We start from the raw sequence: 19,286 nt of genomic DNA, 5'->3' as shown, positions 1-19,286 counted from the left end.
CTGGGAGGCAGGGGAGACTGGATCATAAGGGCGGCTGGGAAAAGTCCTATGAGGAATTTAGGTTTGCTTTGCTATTCTGTAAGCCATGTGCTTGCGTGAGGGGCTGGTGTGAAAGTCCCTGCAGGCCATTTGACCAAGGGGGTGCTGAGACAGCAACTGTCTGAGTAAACAACAGCTTGGCTGAATTCTCAACGTACCCCATAGACCCCAGGGCCAGGTAGTCGAGAGGGTGACCCACTGAGTATCACGGTGGCTTCCAGAGCGTCCCTGCTTCATTTCCCCGTGAAAATGGTCTGTCCATACCTGCCCGCAGTGCGGTTGAACTTGGGCTCTCAGGGAGGTGTGCACGGAATATAAGCCTTGGGTCGCTGGTTCTTATTCAGTCTTCTTTCTCCCCTCCCGCATCATCGGTTTATGGTCGAGCCGCCACCCCAACGGTCCTTGACTTGGGACCACCCCGTTCTGCTCTTTGTTGGAAGAGTCTATTCTGAATGCCTACTCCTTGCTACCTCCAAATCCTCAATGAATTTTATTCCTTTTGTAAATTACTTCAAAGTTTTTATACATACAGAAAAGAGCAAAGGGTGACACTGTGAGTGCACACATCTGCCACCCTCAGTGAGCAGAGATGAGCCTTCCTAGATGTATTTTAATCCATCTTCAAAAAATGGAAAATTACAGATCTAATTTTCATCTATTTCTCTTTCCAGCCCATCCCACCTCCTCCCTCCTCGAGGTCACTGCAGACATGAATATAACATGAAACCAAGCAATGTTTCAGTTGTTTTGCTTGTGATTTATTTACCCATTTCCCTCTTTTGATGGACATTGGGTTATTGCCTGTTTTTCTCTGTATTATAACAGTGCCTCAAAGTTTATCCCGGTATACATCTCTTCCTACTCAATGTGCGAGAGTTTCTCTAGGTCTCTGCTGTCCAACCTGGTAACCGCTACTCTTGTGCGTCCTGAGCACGGGAAATGGAGCTGGCCTACACTGAGGTGTGTAAGTGTAAAAAAAAGCACTGAACTTTGAATATTTAGTATAAAAAACAAAATATTTCATGAGTAAGCTTATGTTGATTATGAATCTAAATATCTAGATATGTTGGATTAAATAAAATGTTATTGAAATTAATTTTATCTCTTTTTAAAGTGTGGCCACTAAAAAAGTTAAATACTATATGGGCCACATACTTCTGCTGGACAGCACCGCTCTAGGGGATATAAGTCAATTTGGAATTGGTGGACACGGTGTATGCTGGGTAAACAGGTTTCTTCCCTTACCTTTCAGTCCTACTCCTTTATATCAAGCCCCCCACTTTCTTGGGGATCTTTCCTCTCTCCGAGCTCCTATGGCACTTAGGTCTAAATGTCTCATGCAGATATTCAAACACACAGTTTTGTATTTTGGTTTGTCTTTTTATGCTGCCTTTCCCCCTTTAACACAAGGGACCATATCTGATGACTGCGCTTTCCCAGGAGGAAGCTTCCTTAAATATTTAAGGAAGGTTTAGATGCTCCTGGTATGTTACCTCTCTGCTTTTAAGCTGTGACTCGCCCTACAGTAATTTTATCTTATTTACCTAGAATATGCCTCATGTTTCTTGTGCGTCCAGGCTTCTCTGTGCTCGCCCTAATGTGGCAAGATTGCCTTGGCAGTAACATTAGTCCTTACTCTGCTTCCCTTTCTTTGAAGAAACTCCTGCCAATGTCTTTCCAACAAATTTATTGCTTCGAATGGGTTCTGGAGTCTTGGTAGCTGGAAAGGCCAGGGCTAGCCTCGCACGTACAAGGCCATTAGGTTTATAAAAGCTGCTCGTCAAAGACACCAAGTCCAGCCGCTCTCCGCCAGGCCGCGTCTGGTTCTATGAGACGGCATCATGACAGCTTCTAGGAGCACAGGAAGCAACAAACTGCAAATCACAAGGGCAGGCAGGAATGATCCTAGAGGTGAGTAAGCTACAATGAAACTTCAAGCCACCGACACAACACAGACAAGCCCCCTCCCTCAGAGCTGGCGCTATGTGCATGACCAGAGGCCAGTGTCCCTATAGGACGCTGTTCTGTGAAATGAAGTAGTGGTTTCCTGTGCTCCTTCACTGGTGTTGACTGTGGAAGAAAGCCTGGGAAATGAGCAGAAAGCCACAGAGAGATTATGTTAAAGACCATGGGATTTTTAATCTAGACCTACCGTTCCGAAACCAGTCAGAAGCAGCCGTTCTCCGGCTCCCTCCCAGGCGTACCAAAGCAGAAGCTTCAGGCCAGGGCCTTGGAATTCACATTTGAACAATTTCCCCAGGAGATTCATCTGCAGCTATTTCAGGACCTGGCAGTTGGAGTCAGTGTTCCTACCACAGGAGACAGACTCACTGCTCAGATATAGAAGGTTTTAAATTAAACATCGAGGGAGAACCCACATGAAACCCCAGCGGGCAGCACGCGATGGGAGCTGGAAGCCGTAGCACATGAATGGGGCTGGAAACCAGTGGGAGCACCTGCTAGCTTTGCACCGTGTCCTTGGGCGGAATGCTTCCTATTTGTAAAGCTTCCCTCCCAACCTCCAATCTTTCTTTAGCCTTTTTCCACTTGACATTCTCGGCTCAGGATGACTAAGACTTTCAAGAAAACGATCTTTTCTTGCCCACCCAAACAGCTGCACAGTAGTGGCCGAGATGGGTTTTATGCTACACGCCCACCTCCCAGATGCGCCTGTTAAACCTCCAGTGTTTCCAACCGGCAATGCACTGCCCAGGGCACAGCAGCAAGGGTGGTCCTGAACACATTCTGGCAAGTTTGTTCTTTTTTCCCATCGCCTGTGTCTAGGTCCTGAGGAATCTCATGCCACAGTTTTTAGCTGATGAGTTACTTGGACACACACACACACAGACACACATAGACGCTCACACACTCTTAAAGCTGAGTGTCTTCATTTTTGAGAGAGAAGTGACGCTGGTCCTTGGCTATATCTCATCATTCTCCACTGTGTCAGCCACGTGGTGATAGAAAATGACCTTGAAATGGAACCGCAGTGTTACCACCTGCTTTAAAACCTAAATTCTGAGCTCCTTTGAGGGTTTATAAATTATAAATGACTAAATTAAGATTTAAGTCTGTACCTCTCTGATTTCCTTGTATTTTTAATTTGCTCTTCTGGGCTATCTCAGATTTTCATATCTTAATGACAGGTAGTAACCCAGACAGTCCTTAGAAGCTAGAATCTTGGTTGCAGGCAAGGGGTCACAGGCTATCCCCAACTCACTCGTGTGTGGAGTTTCTCCACAGAATTCACAAGACTCCATGCTCCTCTATTTTGATCACAACCAACTCAGTCAGCTCTTCTGAGGAAAATCTGAGCAGAGTTCTGGACTCGCAATCAGAAGATGTGGGTTCTCCTCCAAGTGAGACATTACTCATCTGTGACATTAGGCTCATCCCAAATCCCAACCCCCTTTCTTACACCCTAACCCAATGAGGACATGAGCCTTCCCTGCCTCACCGGTCTGTGAAGAACTGACAGTAAACACACATGGGGTAGTACTTTGAAAATTATTAAACACCATACAAAATAGGTGTTATGATTTGTTATTGTCATTGGAGAATAAGAGATGACAAATCTAACAGCAATATCATTTGACTTTATGTTATCCATAAAAAGGATCTTATAGGGACTTTTTAATAATCAAAAATTATCATGCAATGACTGTTAACTAGTATTTTGATTTGAGCTAAGGATCCCTCAGGAAAAATAGTAGGAAGTGGGTCTTCTTTTATGGTCTTCTGATCTATATGTTGTATTTTCCTTTAAAAACATTTTCCTTTTCTTTGAAATCTGACTGTGACTGTTTCCAAGCGGTATTTCACATGAGTCTTAGCTTAATTATAGTGTGACTGTTTACTTCAGGCTTTTTATCCTTGACTTGAGAAGAAATACGGTCATATATACATAACTTTTACCATCAGCTAACATATAACCTCTTGTTAACTATTGCAGAAGCCAGGGAGGATGTCAAGATACACAAGACATGGTCCCTAGCTCTTAGGCATTCGCAATGTAACTGGAAAGATAAGACACGAATGCGTAGAATTTGACCAAAATACAGGAAGTAGTGAACAGCAGCCACGAAGGTACGGTCTGTGCTGTGCGTGCGCAGAGTGTGGCCTGCACTCAGGAGGTTAGAAATGGCGAAAGAGAAGATGAGCCGGGGTGGAAGGAAAACGCAGAGTTCTTTGAACACCAGTGCATTAAGCAGAGGAAGCTTTGCAGGTCATTATGCCAGAGGAGATTATAGAGGTTATGAGATTATCAGCACAAGTTCCCCCAAAATAATGCCTCAGGCAAGCATGCGGATTAGTGATTTACTGGGGGGTGGTTTCCAGGGGATCGAGAATGAGAAAGTCCAGGGAGGCCAAGCATCCGAGGACACACCCGGAGCCGTAGCTTCCCCCCGAAACAGCCGCGTGCTCTGTCCTTTGGGACACCTTCAGAGAGGCTGTGTGAACCCGGCGCATCTTGAGATAACCGATGGAATGGGTGGGTTGGGGGTGTGCAGACAATTTGATCACTGGCCCCTTCCTCTCTCTTGGCTCCTTCGGTCCCAGGCTGCTCCGTGAGGTGCTCCCATCCCCTTGCCTCTGGCTTGGGTCAGCTGAGTCGGAGCAGCAGCTGGGGAAGCCAGAGCCTCCGTGTGCTCAGTCTGGTGAGGGCAAAGGTGCAGGCCGGTCCTGCACATGGGCCAGTGGTGGCTGGGGCTGCCGTAGCCGAGCCTTGTGACTGTATCAGAACCACCGTTGCTGGGGAACAAGGCAGATGGTCACGGCCCACGTTGGGGAATGGGGGCTCGTGAGCTGGCTCAGGGAGATCTGGGGTGGCCTGTAAACTGAATCCAGTCTCCCACTGGTGCTTGGTGCAAAGGAGCATAGAGGCTGGACAAAGGAGAACAGAATTAGGAGCAGGTCAGAGCAGCCCCTTGTGGGCTGTGAGCCTGAATGAGAATAAGGAGATGTGGGAGGCCCAGAGATGAATTTAGAAATATTTCCAAAGAAAAGCTTTTGGTGAAGCGAAAATGCAAGATAGAAGAAGAGAGGAGAGACGGATCAAGGATACGTGTCCCTAAAGTGGACCGGAGGCAAGGTCCTGCTAGAGGAGAATTCTCGGAGGCAGCTTTTCTGCGTACACTGTGCACATTATCGTAGGATGGAGGTTGCCGTTGGCAAGACGTCATTTTGATTAAGTGATAAGAACAAGGGCAGCGTATGCCTCCCATTTCACTCGTGGCCCCAACCCATTTTTGAGTGCAGTTAAATTGGGATTAGAATTTAGAATATCTCAGATCCTGATAAATCCTCCCCCTGGACTATTTTCTGGACTGTTGTCCTTCTGTGTTTATGTTGTCACTTATGAACCTTAAGTAACGGCACGGAGGGGTCATTTTGTATCGACACTGTCCTTCCGCCCCGGGCCTGCAGACTCCAGTGACAATGGGTGTTTCTTGGGACTCCTGGCATAATGATTATCCATCCCCCCCCTCGTGATCTATCTTGTCCAATATCCTCCGCTGACAAGCAGACCTAAGTATAAAGTAAAGTAAGTTCTAATAAGACCTTATCCCAAGATGGGGCTCTCCTTTCCCCAGAAGCAAACAAACCCTAAAACTGTTAAATCAGAGGCGAGGCGAACAGTCTGAAACTGGGCTGTCTGTGCAAATGGAGCTGTAGGAAGACAAAGCCAACTTTGAAGCCCGAGAAGGCAGGACAGAGGTGTTGATGTTGGAAGAATCAAAGATAACATTGGGGAAATGAGTCCAGGATGATTTCCAAGCGACGACGCAGACGCTCAAGGGAGCCTAGGAGGAGGGGACGCACGACAGTAGAAAAACTCCCCTGTATTTTACCAACGGAATCAACAACACTTCGCTCTACCTCCCCGTGAAAAATCACTAGTATTTTGGGGGCAGGGGGCTGAACTCCCTTGAAACACCAGTGAAGGGCGGCAGAAGCCAGAACTGCGATGACAGCATGGTCACTGCGCATGGCGGGGAGCCAGCCCACAGCCCATGGGCTAAAGGCTGCCCCGGGACACCCTGTCTTCTGGGGCTCGCTAGCCCTTTTGTTCAGGGCATTCCTAGTCCGTAATGCACAGTGAGCGTCTGGTGGGTAGGTGTCCAAGTGGTGGTCAAAACCAAATCTCTGTGTAGGTTTCTTACCTGAAATCGTAAATTTTTGACCCACAGAGCTGTAAGTTTCACACTGTGCTGGATTTTTGTGGAACTGAGTCTGTGCACTAATCCTGAGGAGCAGAAACTTTGGGGAACAAACAATGGAAAAATGCAATTTGAAAAGGGGGAGGGAAACAGATATGGAAGAAAGAATTATTAACTGGAACTAAGTTTCTGCTGTAACAGATGGCGGGCGAATGCCTAAAATACGTGCACTAAAGGACCGTGCACCTTTTAGGTCTTTCCAAGCACTGCTGTGATTGATCAAATGGTCACTGGGCTTTCCAGTGCTGGAGAAACTATTCAGATGAGCATGGTCATCTCTAATTTCCTTTCAAATTCTTCAGCTTAAAAAAAATTGAGTTTCAAAAATCACCTTTTCAAGGGGCACCTGGGTGGTGGCACATGTCAGTTAATCGCCCGACTCTCTATCTCAGCTCAGGTCTTGATCTCAGGGTCTCGAGTTCAAGCCCTGCTTTGGGCTCCACACTGGGCAGGGAGCCTACTTAAGAAAAACTTTTAAAACAAGACCTGGGGCACCTGGGTGGCTCAGATGGTTAAGCGTCTGCCTTTGGCTCAGGTCATGATCTCTGGGTCCTGGGATGGAGCCCCACGTTAGGCTCCCATCACAACAGGGAGTCTGCTTCTCCCTCTGCCTCTCGCCCTGCTCTTGCTCACGCTCTCTGTATATGTCTCAAATGAAGAAAATCTTAAAAAAAAAAAAAAAAGACCTTTTCAATAGTAGTAGGCAACACATGGATTATATATGTTTTCTCTAGTGTCTACTTCACTAGTAGAAACTTTTTGATAATTTCCCAAGAAGATTTAGACAATGAGTTTAGCATCATGTCGACTTTGAAAGCAGACTGTTTGATTTGAATGTTGGCTCTTGTTTTTTATTAGTTTGAGACCTGAGCAAGGTAGTAAACCATGTTTATCTCAGTTCCCCCTACAAAATGGGGATGGTAGTAACTTCCACGTGTCTTACAGAGTTGTGAGGATTAAATAAGAGAACACAGGCAAACTGCTCAGAGCAGTGCCTGACACACGGAGATACTCTCCATGTGTTATGTGGCGGAAATTATCCTTGTTAATCAAGTAAAAGGGAGCAGGAAAGATTACTAATAAGCAATGGAAACAAGATTCCAAAGAAGTGGTTACTTCCTAGGAGAATAAGTTTTCTCAGGCATATTAAGCATGTTGTTTTCTTATTTAATGTTCAAATACAAATAGAGGTCTCTAATTAATAAAGAAACATTTTTATGAAGCAACATCAAATAGTCTGGTTTCCAAAACTATATGTAGATGAAAGTAATTAAAACTTCTCTCCTTCTAGAACCCTCTGCTTCCACCATATTGAATTATTTGCAGGAACCCGAATGCTATAAGCTCTGTCAGGTCTCCATGTGTTTTCATGAGCTGGAATGGGATTGACAGTGCTTTCCCTTCTCACCCCTCCTATTTGTTCTGTTAAAATGTATTTAACCTACGAGACTCACTCAGATAGTGCCTGCTTCCCAGAGAAAAACTGGATCGTTTCCTCCTATTATCAGATTTGGAGTTTCACCTCATACTCTGGAGTGTGAGCTCCTTGAAGACGTGAACCACGCCATGTTAATTTTTTAATCTAACAGATGAGTATTGACAGGTCTGGAGCCTGGTCCAGGCAATCGCTCTTCTAAGCATTTGCTCTAGTGTAAACTTGCTTACCCAGAGTCTTACCACTGAGCTATAAATAAGTTATTCACTGTGGACATCTAGTGGCCAAGGGGGGAGATGACTGTTCTTAAGTAATTATATTAATAATACTTACTGTATAAATTACGCAGCAAGTAAGTAAAGTAAATCCTTACTGTATAAATTATTAACAATTTAAGCCCCAGAGCTCCTCTGCCCGTTCCTATGCCTTCTGCCAGATTTCTACCACTTAAAGCAGTTTTACCCCTAGATATTGAACTATTCAACAATAACAATAATAACGATGATGATGATACCTTATATATTATCATCTAACCGACTACATTTATATTCTTATGTAACACATATACACCCCCTCACGATGAGATGGCATTTTGGTACTATTCTTTCTATTTTACTGTGAGCAAATTGAGGTTCATAGATATTAATTAATTCTCCCAGAGTGATCTGTGTTTATGTACAGAAACTGAAGTTGAATCCAAGACTGGCCTCGTAGACATTCCTCTATTATAGAATTTATCACCCTATTATTGTTTCTTTCTTTTATAGTTTGTCTTTGCCCATTTCTTAGCACAGTGCCTTGTCTATTTTATGTGCATGATATTGGATTGCTGATAAATGTAAGAGAATGCATAATCCCCAAATCATATCACAGAGAACTTTACTGACTCAATCTGGTGTACAGAGTTAACCCTTGGATACCTCTTCTTGCTTCCGTGCATTTTGTATGCTACAACCTTGGCCTTGAAATATCCTCACCCTCGCCAACTTGATAAACTCCCTTGCGCTCATCAATTCAAATATTGCTTTAAGACCTTCCTCAGTGTTTCCTTAGGCAGAGGTCAGTGCTTCCTCGATTGTATCCTCCAGCTCCCAGACACAGCTCTGGGTCAGCACGTATCACATTCCTGTAATTCCTTCTTTACACGTCTGTCTTCTGCAGGATCTGAGGTCTCTGTCAGCATTTCAGGCAGAGGGAACAGTGGTGTCCAAGCAGCCAGCTTTGAGTGTGGCTGGCACTTTGGGGCTTGCCATCTGTATCCCAACGTAAGGAAGTGATACAGCAAGATTAAGCAGAGTCTCCATAATACGCCGAGATTAGTTTTTTTTTTTAAAGATTTTATTTATCCATTTGACAGAGATCACAAGCAGGCAGAGAGGCAGGCAGAGAGGGAGGGGGAAGCAGGCTCCCCGCTGAGCAGAGACCCCCGAAGTGGAGCTCAATCCCAGGACCCTGGGATCATGACCTGAGCCAAAGGCAGAGGCTTTAACTCACTGAGCCACCCAGGCGCACCCAAGATTAGTTTTTATAGACTTCTGTCTTCAAATAGGTGTACGCATACTGCTTGAGATACAGCTCTTCCTGATGGTTATGCGAGGACAGTTTTAGGAGAATCAACTTCTAAATTCTCAGCTTGTATTCTCTCCCAGAAACCAGCTCCCTGTGATCCAAACCTTCCCTTTCTCCATCACCTGTCTCTTACTGCCCACAGAAAGATACACTCCTTACCCATCCCAAATCTTACCATGGAAGTCACCAGGAAGGGCTGGGAGGAGGTTCCAGGATGGCAAACAAAGGGGTAAGTTAAAACACTGACGAGGAGGGACGCCTGGGTGGCTCAGTGCGTTAAAGCCTCTGCCTTCGGCTCAGGTCATGATCTCAGGGTCTTGGGATCAAGCCCCGCATTGGGCTCTCTGCTCAGCAGCGAGCCTGCTTCCCTTCCTCTCTCTCTGCCTGCCTCTCTGTCTACTTGTGATCTCTGTCTGCCAAATAAATAAATAAAATCTTAAAAAACAACAACAACACTGGGGCGCCTGGGTGGCTCAGTGGGTTAAGCCGCTGCCTTCGGCTCAGGTCATGATCTCAGGTCCCTGGAATCGAATCCCTCATCGGGCTCTCTGCTCAGCAGGGAGCCTGCTTCCCTCCTTCTCTCTCTCTCTCTCTCTGCCTGCCTCTCCGTCTATTTGTGATCTCTCTCTGTCAAATAAATAAATAAAATCTTTTAAAAAAAACCAAAAAACAAACAAACACTGATGAGGAACCTGGGGAAGTGGATGACCACTTTGGTGGTTTCCATTTCCCTGTCCATGGTGTTCAGGGATTAGAGAATCAGGCTCTACCTCCATTGCAGGTTATGTATGAAGTAGCTGTAACACGGTCTGATCATTCTCTTTCCCCAGAATATAGCACTCAGGCAGGACCAAAAGTCATCAGTAAGTAAGTGTTGTTTAGAGAAAAAAAAAAAAGAGGGGGGATGTAAGGAATGGATGTAGTTTAGGTCTGTTCCAATGGGTCACCCTAAAAGCTTAAGTCGGTCTGACTAATAAGCCCAAGCAGTCAGGGAAGGCCTGGAAATTCTGGAGCTGTGCCAACTGCTTATAGTACTGATGTCAGCAGCTGAGTCAGGCCCTGGACGCTCACGGTGCTTGCCAGGATACGGACACGGTCCAAAACTAGATCACACTGAACAAACCTCTTCCCTCTTTGACCTAAATAATAGGAGGGAAAACTCACCTCACTCCTGCACCGTGACTGATCCCTGAGCTGGGGTTTTTCATACTCGAGCCCTGAGCACAGCGAGGCTTCTCCTGACACCTAGATGACCCTACCACAGTCCTACCACCAATCCTCTAGGCCCGCAGCCTCCTCCCTCACATCTTCTCCACCGGCTCTCTCCTTGATAGCGGGCCACTGATTTACTTGTTGGACGTGATTGTATTATCACTCTTCACCCAGTGGACTGTCTGTTCTAGGAGGAGGCTGTGTCACTCTCTTCTTTGTATCTATTTGCTGGCACAGTGCTGGACATGTAGATAGGCAGTAAATAGTGAATGAATGAATGAATGAATGAATGAATGACAGGTAAAATTATCCCAGTTTATTGCTTTAATAGTAAGGACTCATTTATTCATCTGTAGGGTATACTGAGATTTGCTAATCTACAACATATTTGCAGCGAGTTTTCTTGCCTGAGAAGAAATAAATCGTGTTTAAGATAATTTAACTAGGCAAATTAATTAAAATTAACTAAAAGTTGAAAGCTCAAAACTATGTTTTAACATTACAGGCCACTGTATAATCAAATGGCATTATATTTGATAAGCAATTTTGTAAACTAAATAAAGCCAATAGTATCTAGTCTCATTAGAGTCTTACTATGTAACTACCTTCAGGTTTTTGGTTTCCTTCTGCGAATGTACTCAGTTAAAGAAAAGACAGTAACACCTTTCAGGTAAAAACTTAATGAGGTGAAAGTTGATTTTTAGTTCTGAAGGCAGAATATCCAACTCGATATTTTCCTTGCCTCCAGAATTACTTAACAAAATCTTAACGTAAGTCCATTATTTGTCAGTAGAGCACTACTTCCTAAAATATTTCCCTCTATCATATTCCAAAACCCTGTCTTCTTCTTCCAGTCCCTTATGTAGTGATTAAACATTCACGTGTTCAATGAACACTTATCAAATACCACAGGCATCAGACACGGGGAGTCATGCTGCCCTCCCTCCCCCCCAAATAACAAACCTATCCTGGTATAAATCGGTATGAGCTGTGTTCTGGGAGTGGCTTTCTGAGTGCAGGACCTCTTCATTTCACACTCCTACAGTGAAAATTTTATAATACAAAGGGATTTTTCAATTTTGTAAAAACAAAAACAAACCTCAAGTCTACAGAGATTTTATGAATTGCGGAAGTCACAGAGCTATTGAGTGGGAGCTGGGATCCCTCCAGGCTCCCTGAAGCCCCGCCCCCACTCTCCCACCCGCTTACCTGACACGGGTCTTATTTTCAGTCTCTGTTAGGACCACTTTTTCTACAGCCCCCCTTGAACTGCTCATTCTATAAATAACTTACGGCAGTGTGTAGTAGGGAGATCATTTCATTTTCTCCCCATATCTGCTTGTAACACCTGGTAGTTTCAATCTCTGTTAATGTAACCACTCTCAACTCACCACACAGGTTAGAAATCTCCAAGTGATTCTCGACTCCTCTCTCTCCCTTCCTCTTCACATTCAATAAGCTGGTGGGTTCTGTCGGTAATAATCACCACATGTCCTTGGAATCCAGACTTTGCTCTTCATACCTTTAAAGGTACTCTAATTCAGGCCCTGTCATACCTGCTTGGACTATTACAGTAGCCTTCAAGCTGCTCTCCATGCCATGGCCTGGGACGGGAGTTCCGTACCACTGCAGGAATGAGGGGCCTTTCAGAAGAAAAAGGAGGAGGAAGAGGAAGAGAACTTAACTGTTGCCCTTCACACTTAAAAAACACGACAGAGTAACAGGTTTATAATTCACTATTTTATAGAGGAAAAGTGGTTTTGTTTTGTTTTGTTTTGTTTTGTTTTTAAAGAACGAGAAAGAAACAAAAACCCTTAGCAAGAAATCAAAAGCCTTTTTCCAATAGACTCATCGGCTCCTTTTTAACCTCCTCTCTGCTTTATATCCTCGGAGTCCTGACACCTCTGAATCCTCTCATCATTTTTAGACCCTTAAATGGTCTCCCTGCTCTGGTACATAAGTCTTAGTTTCTCCTGGAATATGCTCTCCTTCCTGGTTCACAAAGGCCCCCTGATCCGTGACGCCCATGATACATTTACACCTCCCGCAGTCTTACTGTTGTTTGCACAACGGGGATTCCTCTGAGCACCTAGATTTCTGCATTTCTGTCATCCTGAAACCTCCAGAGTTGGAAAAGGGACTGGCACACAGCAGGTGCCCATAGACGCTTGTTGATGGAATGAACCACTCTCTGGGAAGAGGCAGGGAAATAAATGAGAATGTTGTTGAAGTGTATTTGCTGCCAGTGGAGGCGAGTGCGGCCCAGGGCACAGGAGGCTGCCCTCCCTCGTCAGCCGTCCTGGTTGAGAACAGTTCGTAGGCTTATGGCCGCCAGCAGGAAGGTTAACCCAGCCCCCTGCGTACTGTTATCGTGACTTTGTCCGTTCAGCCTTGTGAAACCCACTTCAATTTCATCTTCAGTCGTGGGTCAGACGCAACTGAGAAAAGGTCAAACCCAATGAGACTCACTGAGTGACCCTCTCTTCAGAGTCTCTCTTGTGCAGGAAGTTTAGCGCCGGAGCTGTATGGCTGGGGCAGAGCTTTGATTCTTGTCCTGCGCAGCCCACCTGCCATTGGTTTTCTTTCCTGGGTGAATGCGTTTCCAGTCAAATGTCCTGGGGTCTGTGAGGCATTAGTCCTCTCAGATGTGGCTTCCAGAGCACCTTGTTTGTTCCGGACACTCTGGGAGGTGTCTCCAGCGGACAGCGGACCCTCGGCTTCGTCCGGCCGCCACCGCGCCATGTCATAGTGTCCCACTTTCTCTTCTTCTGCAGGCATCGTTTCCATCACCACCCTGACTGTGCTGGCCTATGAACGTTACATTCGCGTGGTCCATGCCAGAGTGATCAATTTTTCCTGGGCCTGGAGGGCCATTACCTACATCTGGCTGTACTCACTGGCGTGGTCGGGGGCGCCTCTGCTGGGCTGGAACAGGTACATCCTGGACGTGCATGGACTGGGCTGCTCTGTGGACTGGAAATCCAAGGACGCCAACGACTCCTCCTTTGTGCTTTTCTTATTTCTTGGCTGTCTGGTGGTGCCCCTGGGAGTCATAGCCCATTGCTATGGCCATATTCTGTATTCCGTTCGAATGGTAAGTTGAAAACGGCAGGTGCCCCTCCCCTAATCTATTTCCAGGATGGGCAGTTCTGGGCAGAAGAGACTCAAACTCTCCCTAAGTGATCAGTGGTTGTCCGCAGCTGGCGCCGTTCTAGGGGACTTCCTGGGAGAGTATAGAATTCTACTCTGTTCAATAGAACTGGGCACTGAGTCACTCTCTAAAAGGCAAATGAGGAATAACATCCACTTTCTCTACGCCACTCTCTAAACCACAAGGAGGAAGGAAAGGGGTTCTGGACAGATAAAATCAGTAACCACCAAGAACACCTGCAGTCTCTGACACTATTAGAATTAAAGAACTCTAACCAAGGAAATTCCACACTTCCCATGATTTTATTCATTCAAAGATCATGTAAATCTACTAGACCATAGTATAGATATTTTGTCCGGAAATCACTTCTGAATCATAAAGCACAAGACTGGCCACAAATGGGTTTCCTGTTGAGTGCTAGCTAGCAAGACGTCTGAAGTGACAGTGGGAGGTGGTCTCCTACTTTAGCCTCATACATTTTCCTTGCTCAATCACTGTGTCTTCCTGTCTGCGTCTTCCTTCTTCAGAACTCCTGCTCAGCGGTCTCCTATGCACCCTGCTAAACCCCTCTAACTTTCACCTTTAAAAAAAAAAACAAACGAACTTGACCACATGCATCACTTTAAATCATAACCCACTGCCGACTTCCACATTTGAACTTTTCTCATACACATCTATTTTGTATAAAAAGAGAAAAAAAATCCCCATTTCAATCCAAAGATAGGTTTTCCCCATGGCTGTAGTCAAACTACAAAGAGCGGCTGGAGGAAAATATGCACCCAGATTCCCAATGCCCATACCCAGATGTCCTCTCAGCAGTGTCTGGCAATGTCTGGGTCCCTGGAGGGTCCGCTCTCTCACACGGTCACTTCTATAAATCCTCAGTTCTCCTTTTAATTCAGCTCTTGCCCTGCCCCCCAGTCATTCTTATCAAATAATCATGCTTATTTATTGGGCAAAAGAAAGCCATTATCAAGAAATGTCTCAACTCCTTGTCCGCCTTTATACAAATCTCTCTGTTCAGCCTCATTCTTAGGTCCCCCTCTTCAGTTCTGGGGTCATGGCATAGATCTCTGAGGACCAAGCTGACCTTAGCTTCTGGTTTTCCCCCAACCCCATTTTCTGCCCCCAGGGACCTCTCGCAACTAATAGTTTTCTCTTCCACTTAACATCTCTAATCTCTTCCTTACTTCTGGCTCCTTCTCTTTAGCAATAACTATGCTACTATTATACGAAAGCAAAGTCTGCTCTCAACTCCCTCTGGCTCTCACTTCATCGCCCTCTGCACCAGTATCTACTCAAAGAAGCATTAGTGGCTTTTGGTGTTCTGTCGCCACTCAGCAAGCATGCATTTGGCCAATATTGGTCGGACATCTAGAGTGCACCAATTGCTATTACGGGCTGAATGTTTTTTTTTTCTCCAAAATTTATATATGGAAGCTTGACCCTCAATCAACGGTATTGGGGATGGGGTCTTTAGGAGGTAATTAGGGTCATATGATGTCGTAAGAGTGGGGCCCTCATGATGGGATTAGTGCTCTAGTAAGAAAATGAGGAAAGACCAGTGGCTCTCTCTTTCTCTCTCTGTGTCTTTCCCTCCCTCCTTCCCTCCCTCCATCCATCTCTTCATCCCTCCCTTCATCCCTCCTTCCGTCTCTCTTTCCACCATATGAGTACACAGAGAGAAGGCAGCCATCTCCAAGCCAAGAAAAGAGGTCTCATACTGAAACCTACTTGTGGGCATCTTGACCTCAGACTTCCCAGCCTTCAGATTTGTGAGAAATACATTTCTGTTGTCTAAGCCACTCAGTCTATGTTATATTGTTATGGAGGCCCAAGATGACTAAGCCGTTGCCTAAGCTCTGAGGATATAACATGTATAAGATATCGCCCCTGCCTCAAAGAGTTTATAGTTTAATAAACTTACCTAGCGTTTAATTCCCCAACCCATAGCAAATTGGCGCTTCCTTCCTTGAGCACACTGTCAGAGAAACAGCCCACATTAAGGTAACTGATGATCTCCCAAATGTTAGATTCAGGGAACACATTCCTATCTCTTTTTTCTTTTCTGACATCTGTGGTATTTGACCCTTGTGGCATTATTGACAACTTCCACTCACTGGTGGTTTTCTCCTCCACTGTTTCTAGGATTCCATTCTCTCCTGTCTTTGCTGCTGATTCTCTGGCCCATCTTCTTAGGTCTCGGCTAAGGGATGCTTCCCGTGGGATTCCCAGCATTGTGCGTGTAGCTCTTTTCTCTTACTAGACACTGGCCTTGGGCATCTCATATGCTCTTAGGATTTCCCCTTCTAACAATAGCTTGGTGACTTTGGAATCTCTATTTCTGACCCAGGGTGTTCTTCTGACCTCTGTCAGGTCCCAGTCAGCTGCCTATTGCAGACCTCCACTAGGATGGTCCCCAGACTTACCAGATTCTTTTTTTTTATTTTAAGATTTTATTTATTTATTTGAGAGTGAGAGAAAACATGAGAGAGCAGGGTGAGGGTGGGGTGAGGCCCAGAGGGAGAAGCAGACTCCCCACTAAGCAGGGACCCTGATGCAAGGCTCGATCCCAGGACCCTGGGATCATGACCTGAGCCGGAGGCAGACGCTTAACTGACTTGGCCTTCCAGGTGCCCCTTCAGAACATTCAGACTTAACAGATTCCGTGTGCGTGAAGACAAATGGGTCATCTTTCCCCTAGATCGGCTGCTCTTTCATTCCCTTTCTCAGTGAATGGTCATTATTCCTCAGCCAGAAATGAGAGCATAATATTTGACTATTCCTCATCCAAATCTCCCCAATTATCCCACAATCAATTATCAGTTTTCATGTATTCAACCTCCTATTTTTCCTTATATCCATTTCCCCCTTCTCCTGTGGTCACAGACTCCGTTCAAAGGGGCCTTAGTTTTTTCTTCCTTTATTCTTGCTTTCTTCTAATCCATTTTCTCCATACTTCCACCAGAGTAATTATTCTTAAATGCAAGTTTTCTCATATCACTGGCCAGCTTAAAATCCTTCAGAGGTTCCTCTGCCTTCATGATGAAAAATAAAGCCTCTGAGTGTGACTACCAGGGTCCTGCATTACCATCTCTTGTCTGTGTGTCCAGCTTTAATTCTTGACATGCTGACCCTCTAGCCAACTCGGGTTCCAGTCAAGTGCAATATTTCTTGTTCCCAGAACTTGACATGTGTTCTATTACTACTTTACATTAGCATTCATCCTGTTCCTGGAACACTCTGTCCTTCCTCCTTACTTGGCTGAACCACAGGAGGCTGAGCTCAGTATCTTCCTGCCCTTACCTATGTCTGAATCCATTACCCATCCTGTGTGCTCTCCTAGCCCTCTCTGGTCGCCTCCCTCACGACATGCATCATCAATGGAAGCAGTCTGTGTGCCTGTCACCCTCAGAATACAGTGAATTCCTTAAAAGCAGAGACCCAGTCTTATTCATTTTTTCACCTATAGCTGGAACAGGACTTTCATAAAATAGTTGATCAGAGCCTATTTTTGGAATGAGTGACAAACAATGCATTGGAAGGGGAAGTGGTGCAAGTGTGAAGAGACTTGACTCTAGACCACAGCATTCTCCGCTCAGAACCTGGTGGTTTATCCAGAGGGGTGACTCATAGCATTGATGGAGACAGAGCTTCTTATGTGAGAAAAGGACTCACGGTGAAGTGTTTGAAAATCCACAGGTGTCTGCATCAATAAGCCCAGTTTAATGTAGGCAGAGGACTCTTTTATTGGGAAATCTGGGGACTGTGTCTTAAGTGGTTCAAACTTCAGGACAAGTTCAGCTGTGCATATGCTTTTGCTCCATCTGTAGCCGTTTTAGAAAATATCCTCAAATGATTGAATATTGGGGTAGGACATTTTGGGGCTCTTTATTTGGAAAACTTTGAAAGGACAGAGTGAAGGAATGGAGAATGAGAAAACAGAGAGGCCAAAAGAGATAAATGAAAAATAATCATGGAAACTGCAGATATACAAATACAAATAATCCAGAACAATAATCAGAACTATATCCTTGTACCAAAGAGAAACTGGGCTTTCCCAGCCCAGTATTTCCTTAAGTTAACTTCTCCAACATGCATGTAATTTCAAGATGATAAATGAGTGCTCTGCTTTGATACATGTTGAGAGGATGGGAATTGAGTTGCCCAGAAAGGGTAGAGATGAGTCTGTGGGGACTCTGGATGGTGGAGAATTGGAGACAGATGATTGAGCTGTGGTTATATTGAGTATATTGAGTATATTGTATATTATCAATACAATGCAATATATCGTATATTAAATATATGACATATTGAGTATATCGAATATATATATACTCATTAATTGCAACTGAGGAGCCAAAAATCATGATTCCAAATATTCCATAGTATCATAAAAGTACAAATGCATATAAATGTGTTAGTTTCAAATATAATTCCAGTGTAAATAAATATTTAATCTTGGACATAATCCCACAAAGTCATGTGTGTGGAACTGGGACCCAACTTCTGTTGTCCAAGAGGTTATTCATTTGAATCTCCTTTAATCTTGACTCTTAGAGGAAGTAATTGATTGCCAGGAGCAAAAGTGGTGAATCTGGGATATGGATCCAGACCTAATTCCAAATCAAGACCTTTTATTAGAACGTCACAACCTTCTTAAGAAACTCTGGGGAGGGGCACCTGGGTGGCTCAGTGGGTTAAAGCCTCTGCCTTCAGCTCAGGTCGTGATCCCAGGGTCCTGGGATGGAGCCCCACTTCAGGCTCTCTGCTCAGCAGGGAGCCTGCTTCCTCCTCTCTCTCTGCCTGCTTCTCTGCCTACTTGTGATCTCTGTCAAATAAATAAATAAAATCTTTTAAAAAAGAAAAAAAAAAAACTCTAGGGAAAATTTCCCACCCACCCAAAAAATGTTGTTCTGAAAATAGAGTAATATCCTATCACATTAAATAAAATGGTTTCTTTTAAAATAGAATAGATAGATAGATAAGAGATAGAATAGATAATAATAGTATCCAACTTTACAACCATGCCCACTCTTACACCTTCCTCTACTCTATAAAAACACAATCATTTTAATTATACATATTTTCTTCCTACTCTCTGTCAGTATGAATAGGTGATTCTACTAAGAACATAGTTTCTTCAATATAATTTTAGATTATATCAATAATTTAGCTGTATCAATTCAAATATACTTTTAAACACTATAAGCACATGTTCTGATTTATTTGGAAATTTTTTTCCTTAATTTTTATGATAATGCTGGAAATAAAAAGGAATGCTTAGATTTTGTTGAAATGCAATAAATTTCCCAGTTTAAAATTGTGCACTAAGTATAAACAGTATGCAAGATATCTTATTTTAAATACATAAGGCATTTGTATTTTTTTGCAAACTTAACTTTTTAGGATAGTCAGAAAAACCATTTTATTTAAGAACATACTTTTGGTGTAGAGGGATATTATTTCCCTCCCCTTACTAACAAATCTGTAATAATAATAGAGGAACCTCGAAAGAACTTTTATCTGAGAAACCCAAACAACTTTCAGACTCTAGACCATTATTCTTCAGTGCTTTAATAGGGATGAATTAAAAGCAGATATGCAGAGTTTACAGGAATGTGGCTACAAGTGTTCTCTGCACCTGAGCCCAGATGAA

At 44.3% G+C, this 19,286-nt stretch overlaps 1 protein-coding gene across 1 annotated transcript in view; it reads left to right on the top strand.

The window, feature by feature from the left end:
- LOC111150796 (opsin 3) overlaps positions 1-19,286 on the top strand; it is a 43,249-nt gene that overhangs the window by 17,815 nt on the left and 6,148 nt on the right. The window contains exon 2 of the mRNA XM_022508399.1: positions 13,251-13,570. Within this exon, the coding sequence (XP_022364107.1) occupies positions 13,251-13,570 (320 nt within the window). The remainder of the gene's footprint in view (positions 1-13,250; positions 13,571-19,286) is intronic.

Source organism: Enhydra lutris, unplaced genomic scaffold (genome assembly GCF_002288905.1).
Source record: "Enhydra lutris kenyoni isolate GAN:26980312 unplaced genomic scaffold, ASM228890v2 scaffoldscaffold24, whole genome shotgun sequence".
Lineage (NCBI taxonomy): Eukaryota > Metazoa > Chordata > Mammalia > Carnivora > Mustelidae > Enhydra > Enhydra lutris.
Note: the sequence above shows the minus strand (reverse complement) of the source record. Positions and strands in the feature narration are given on the sequence as shown.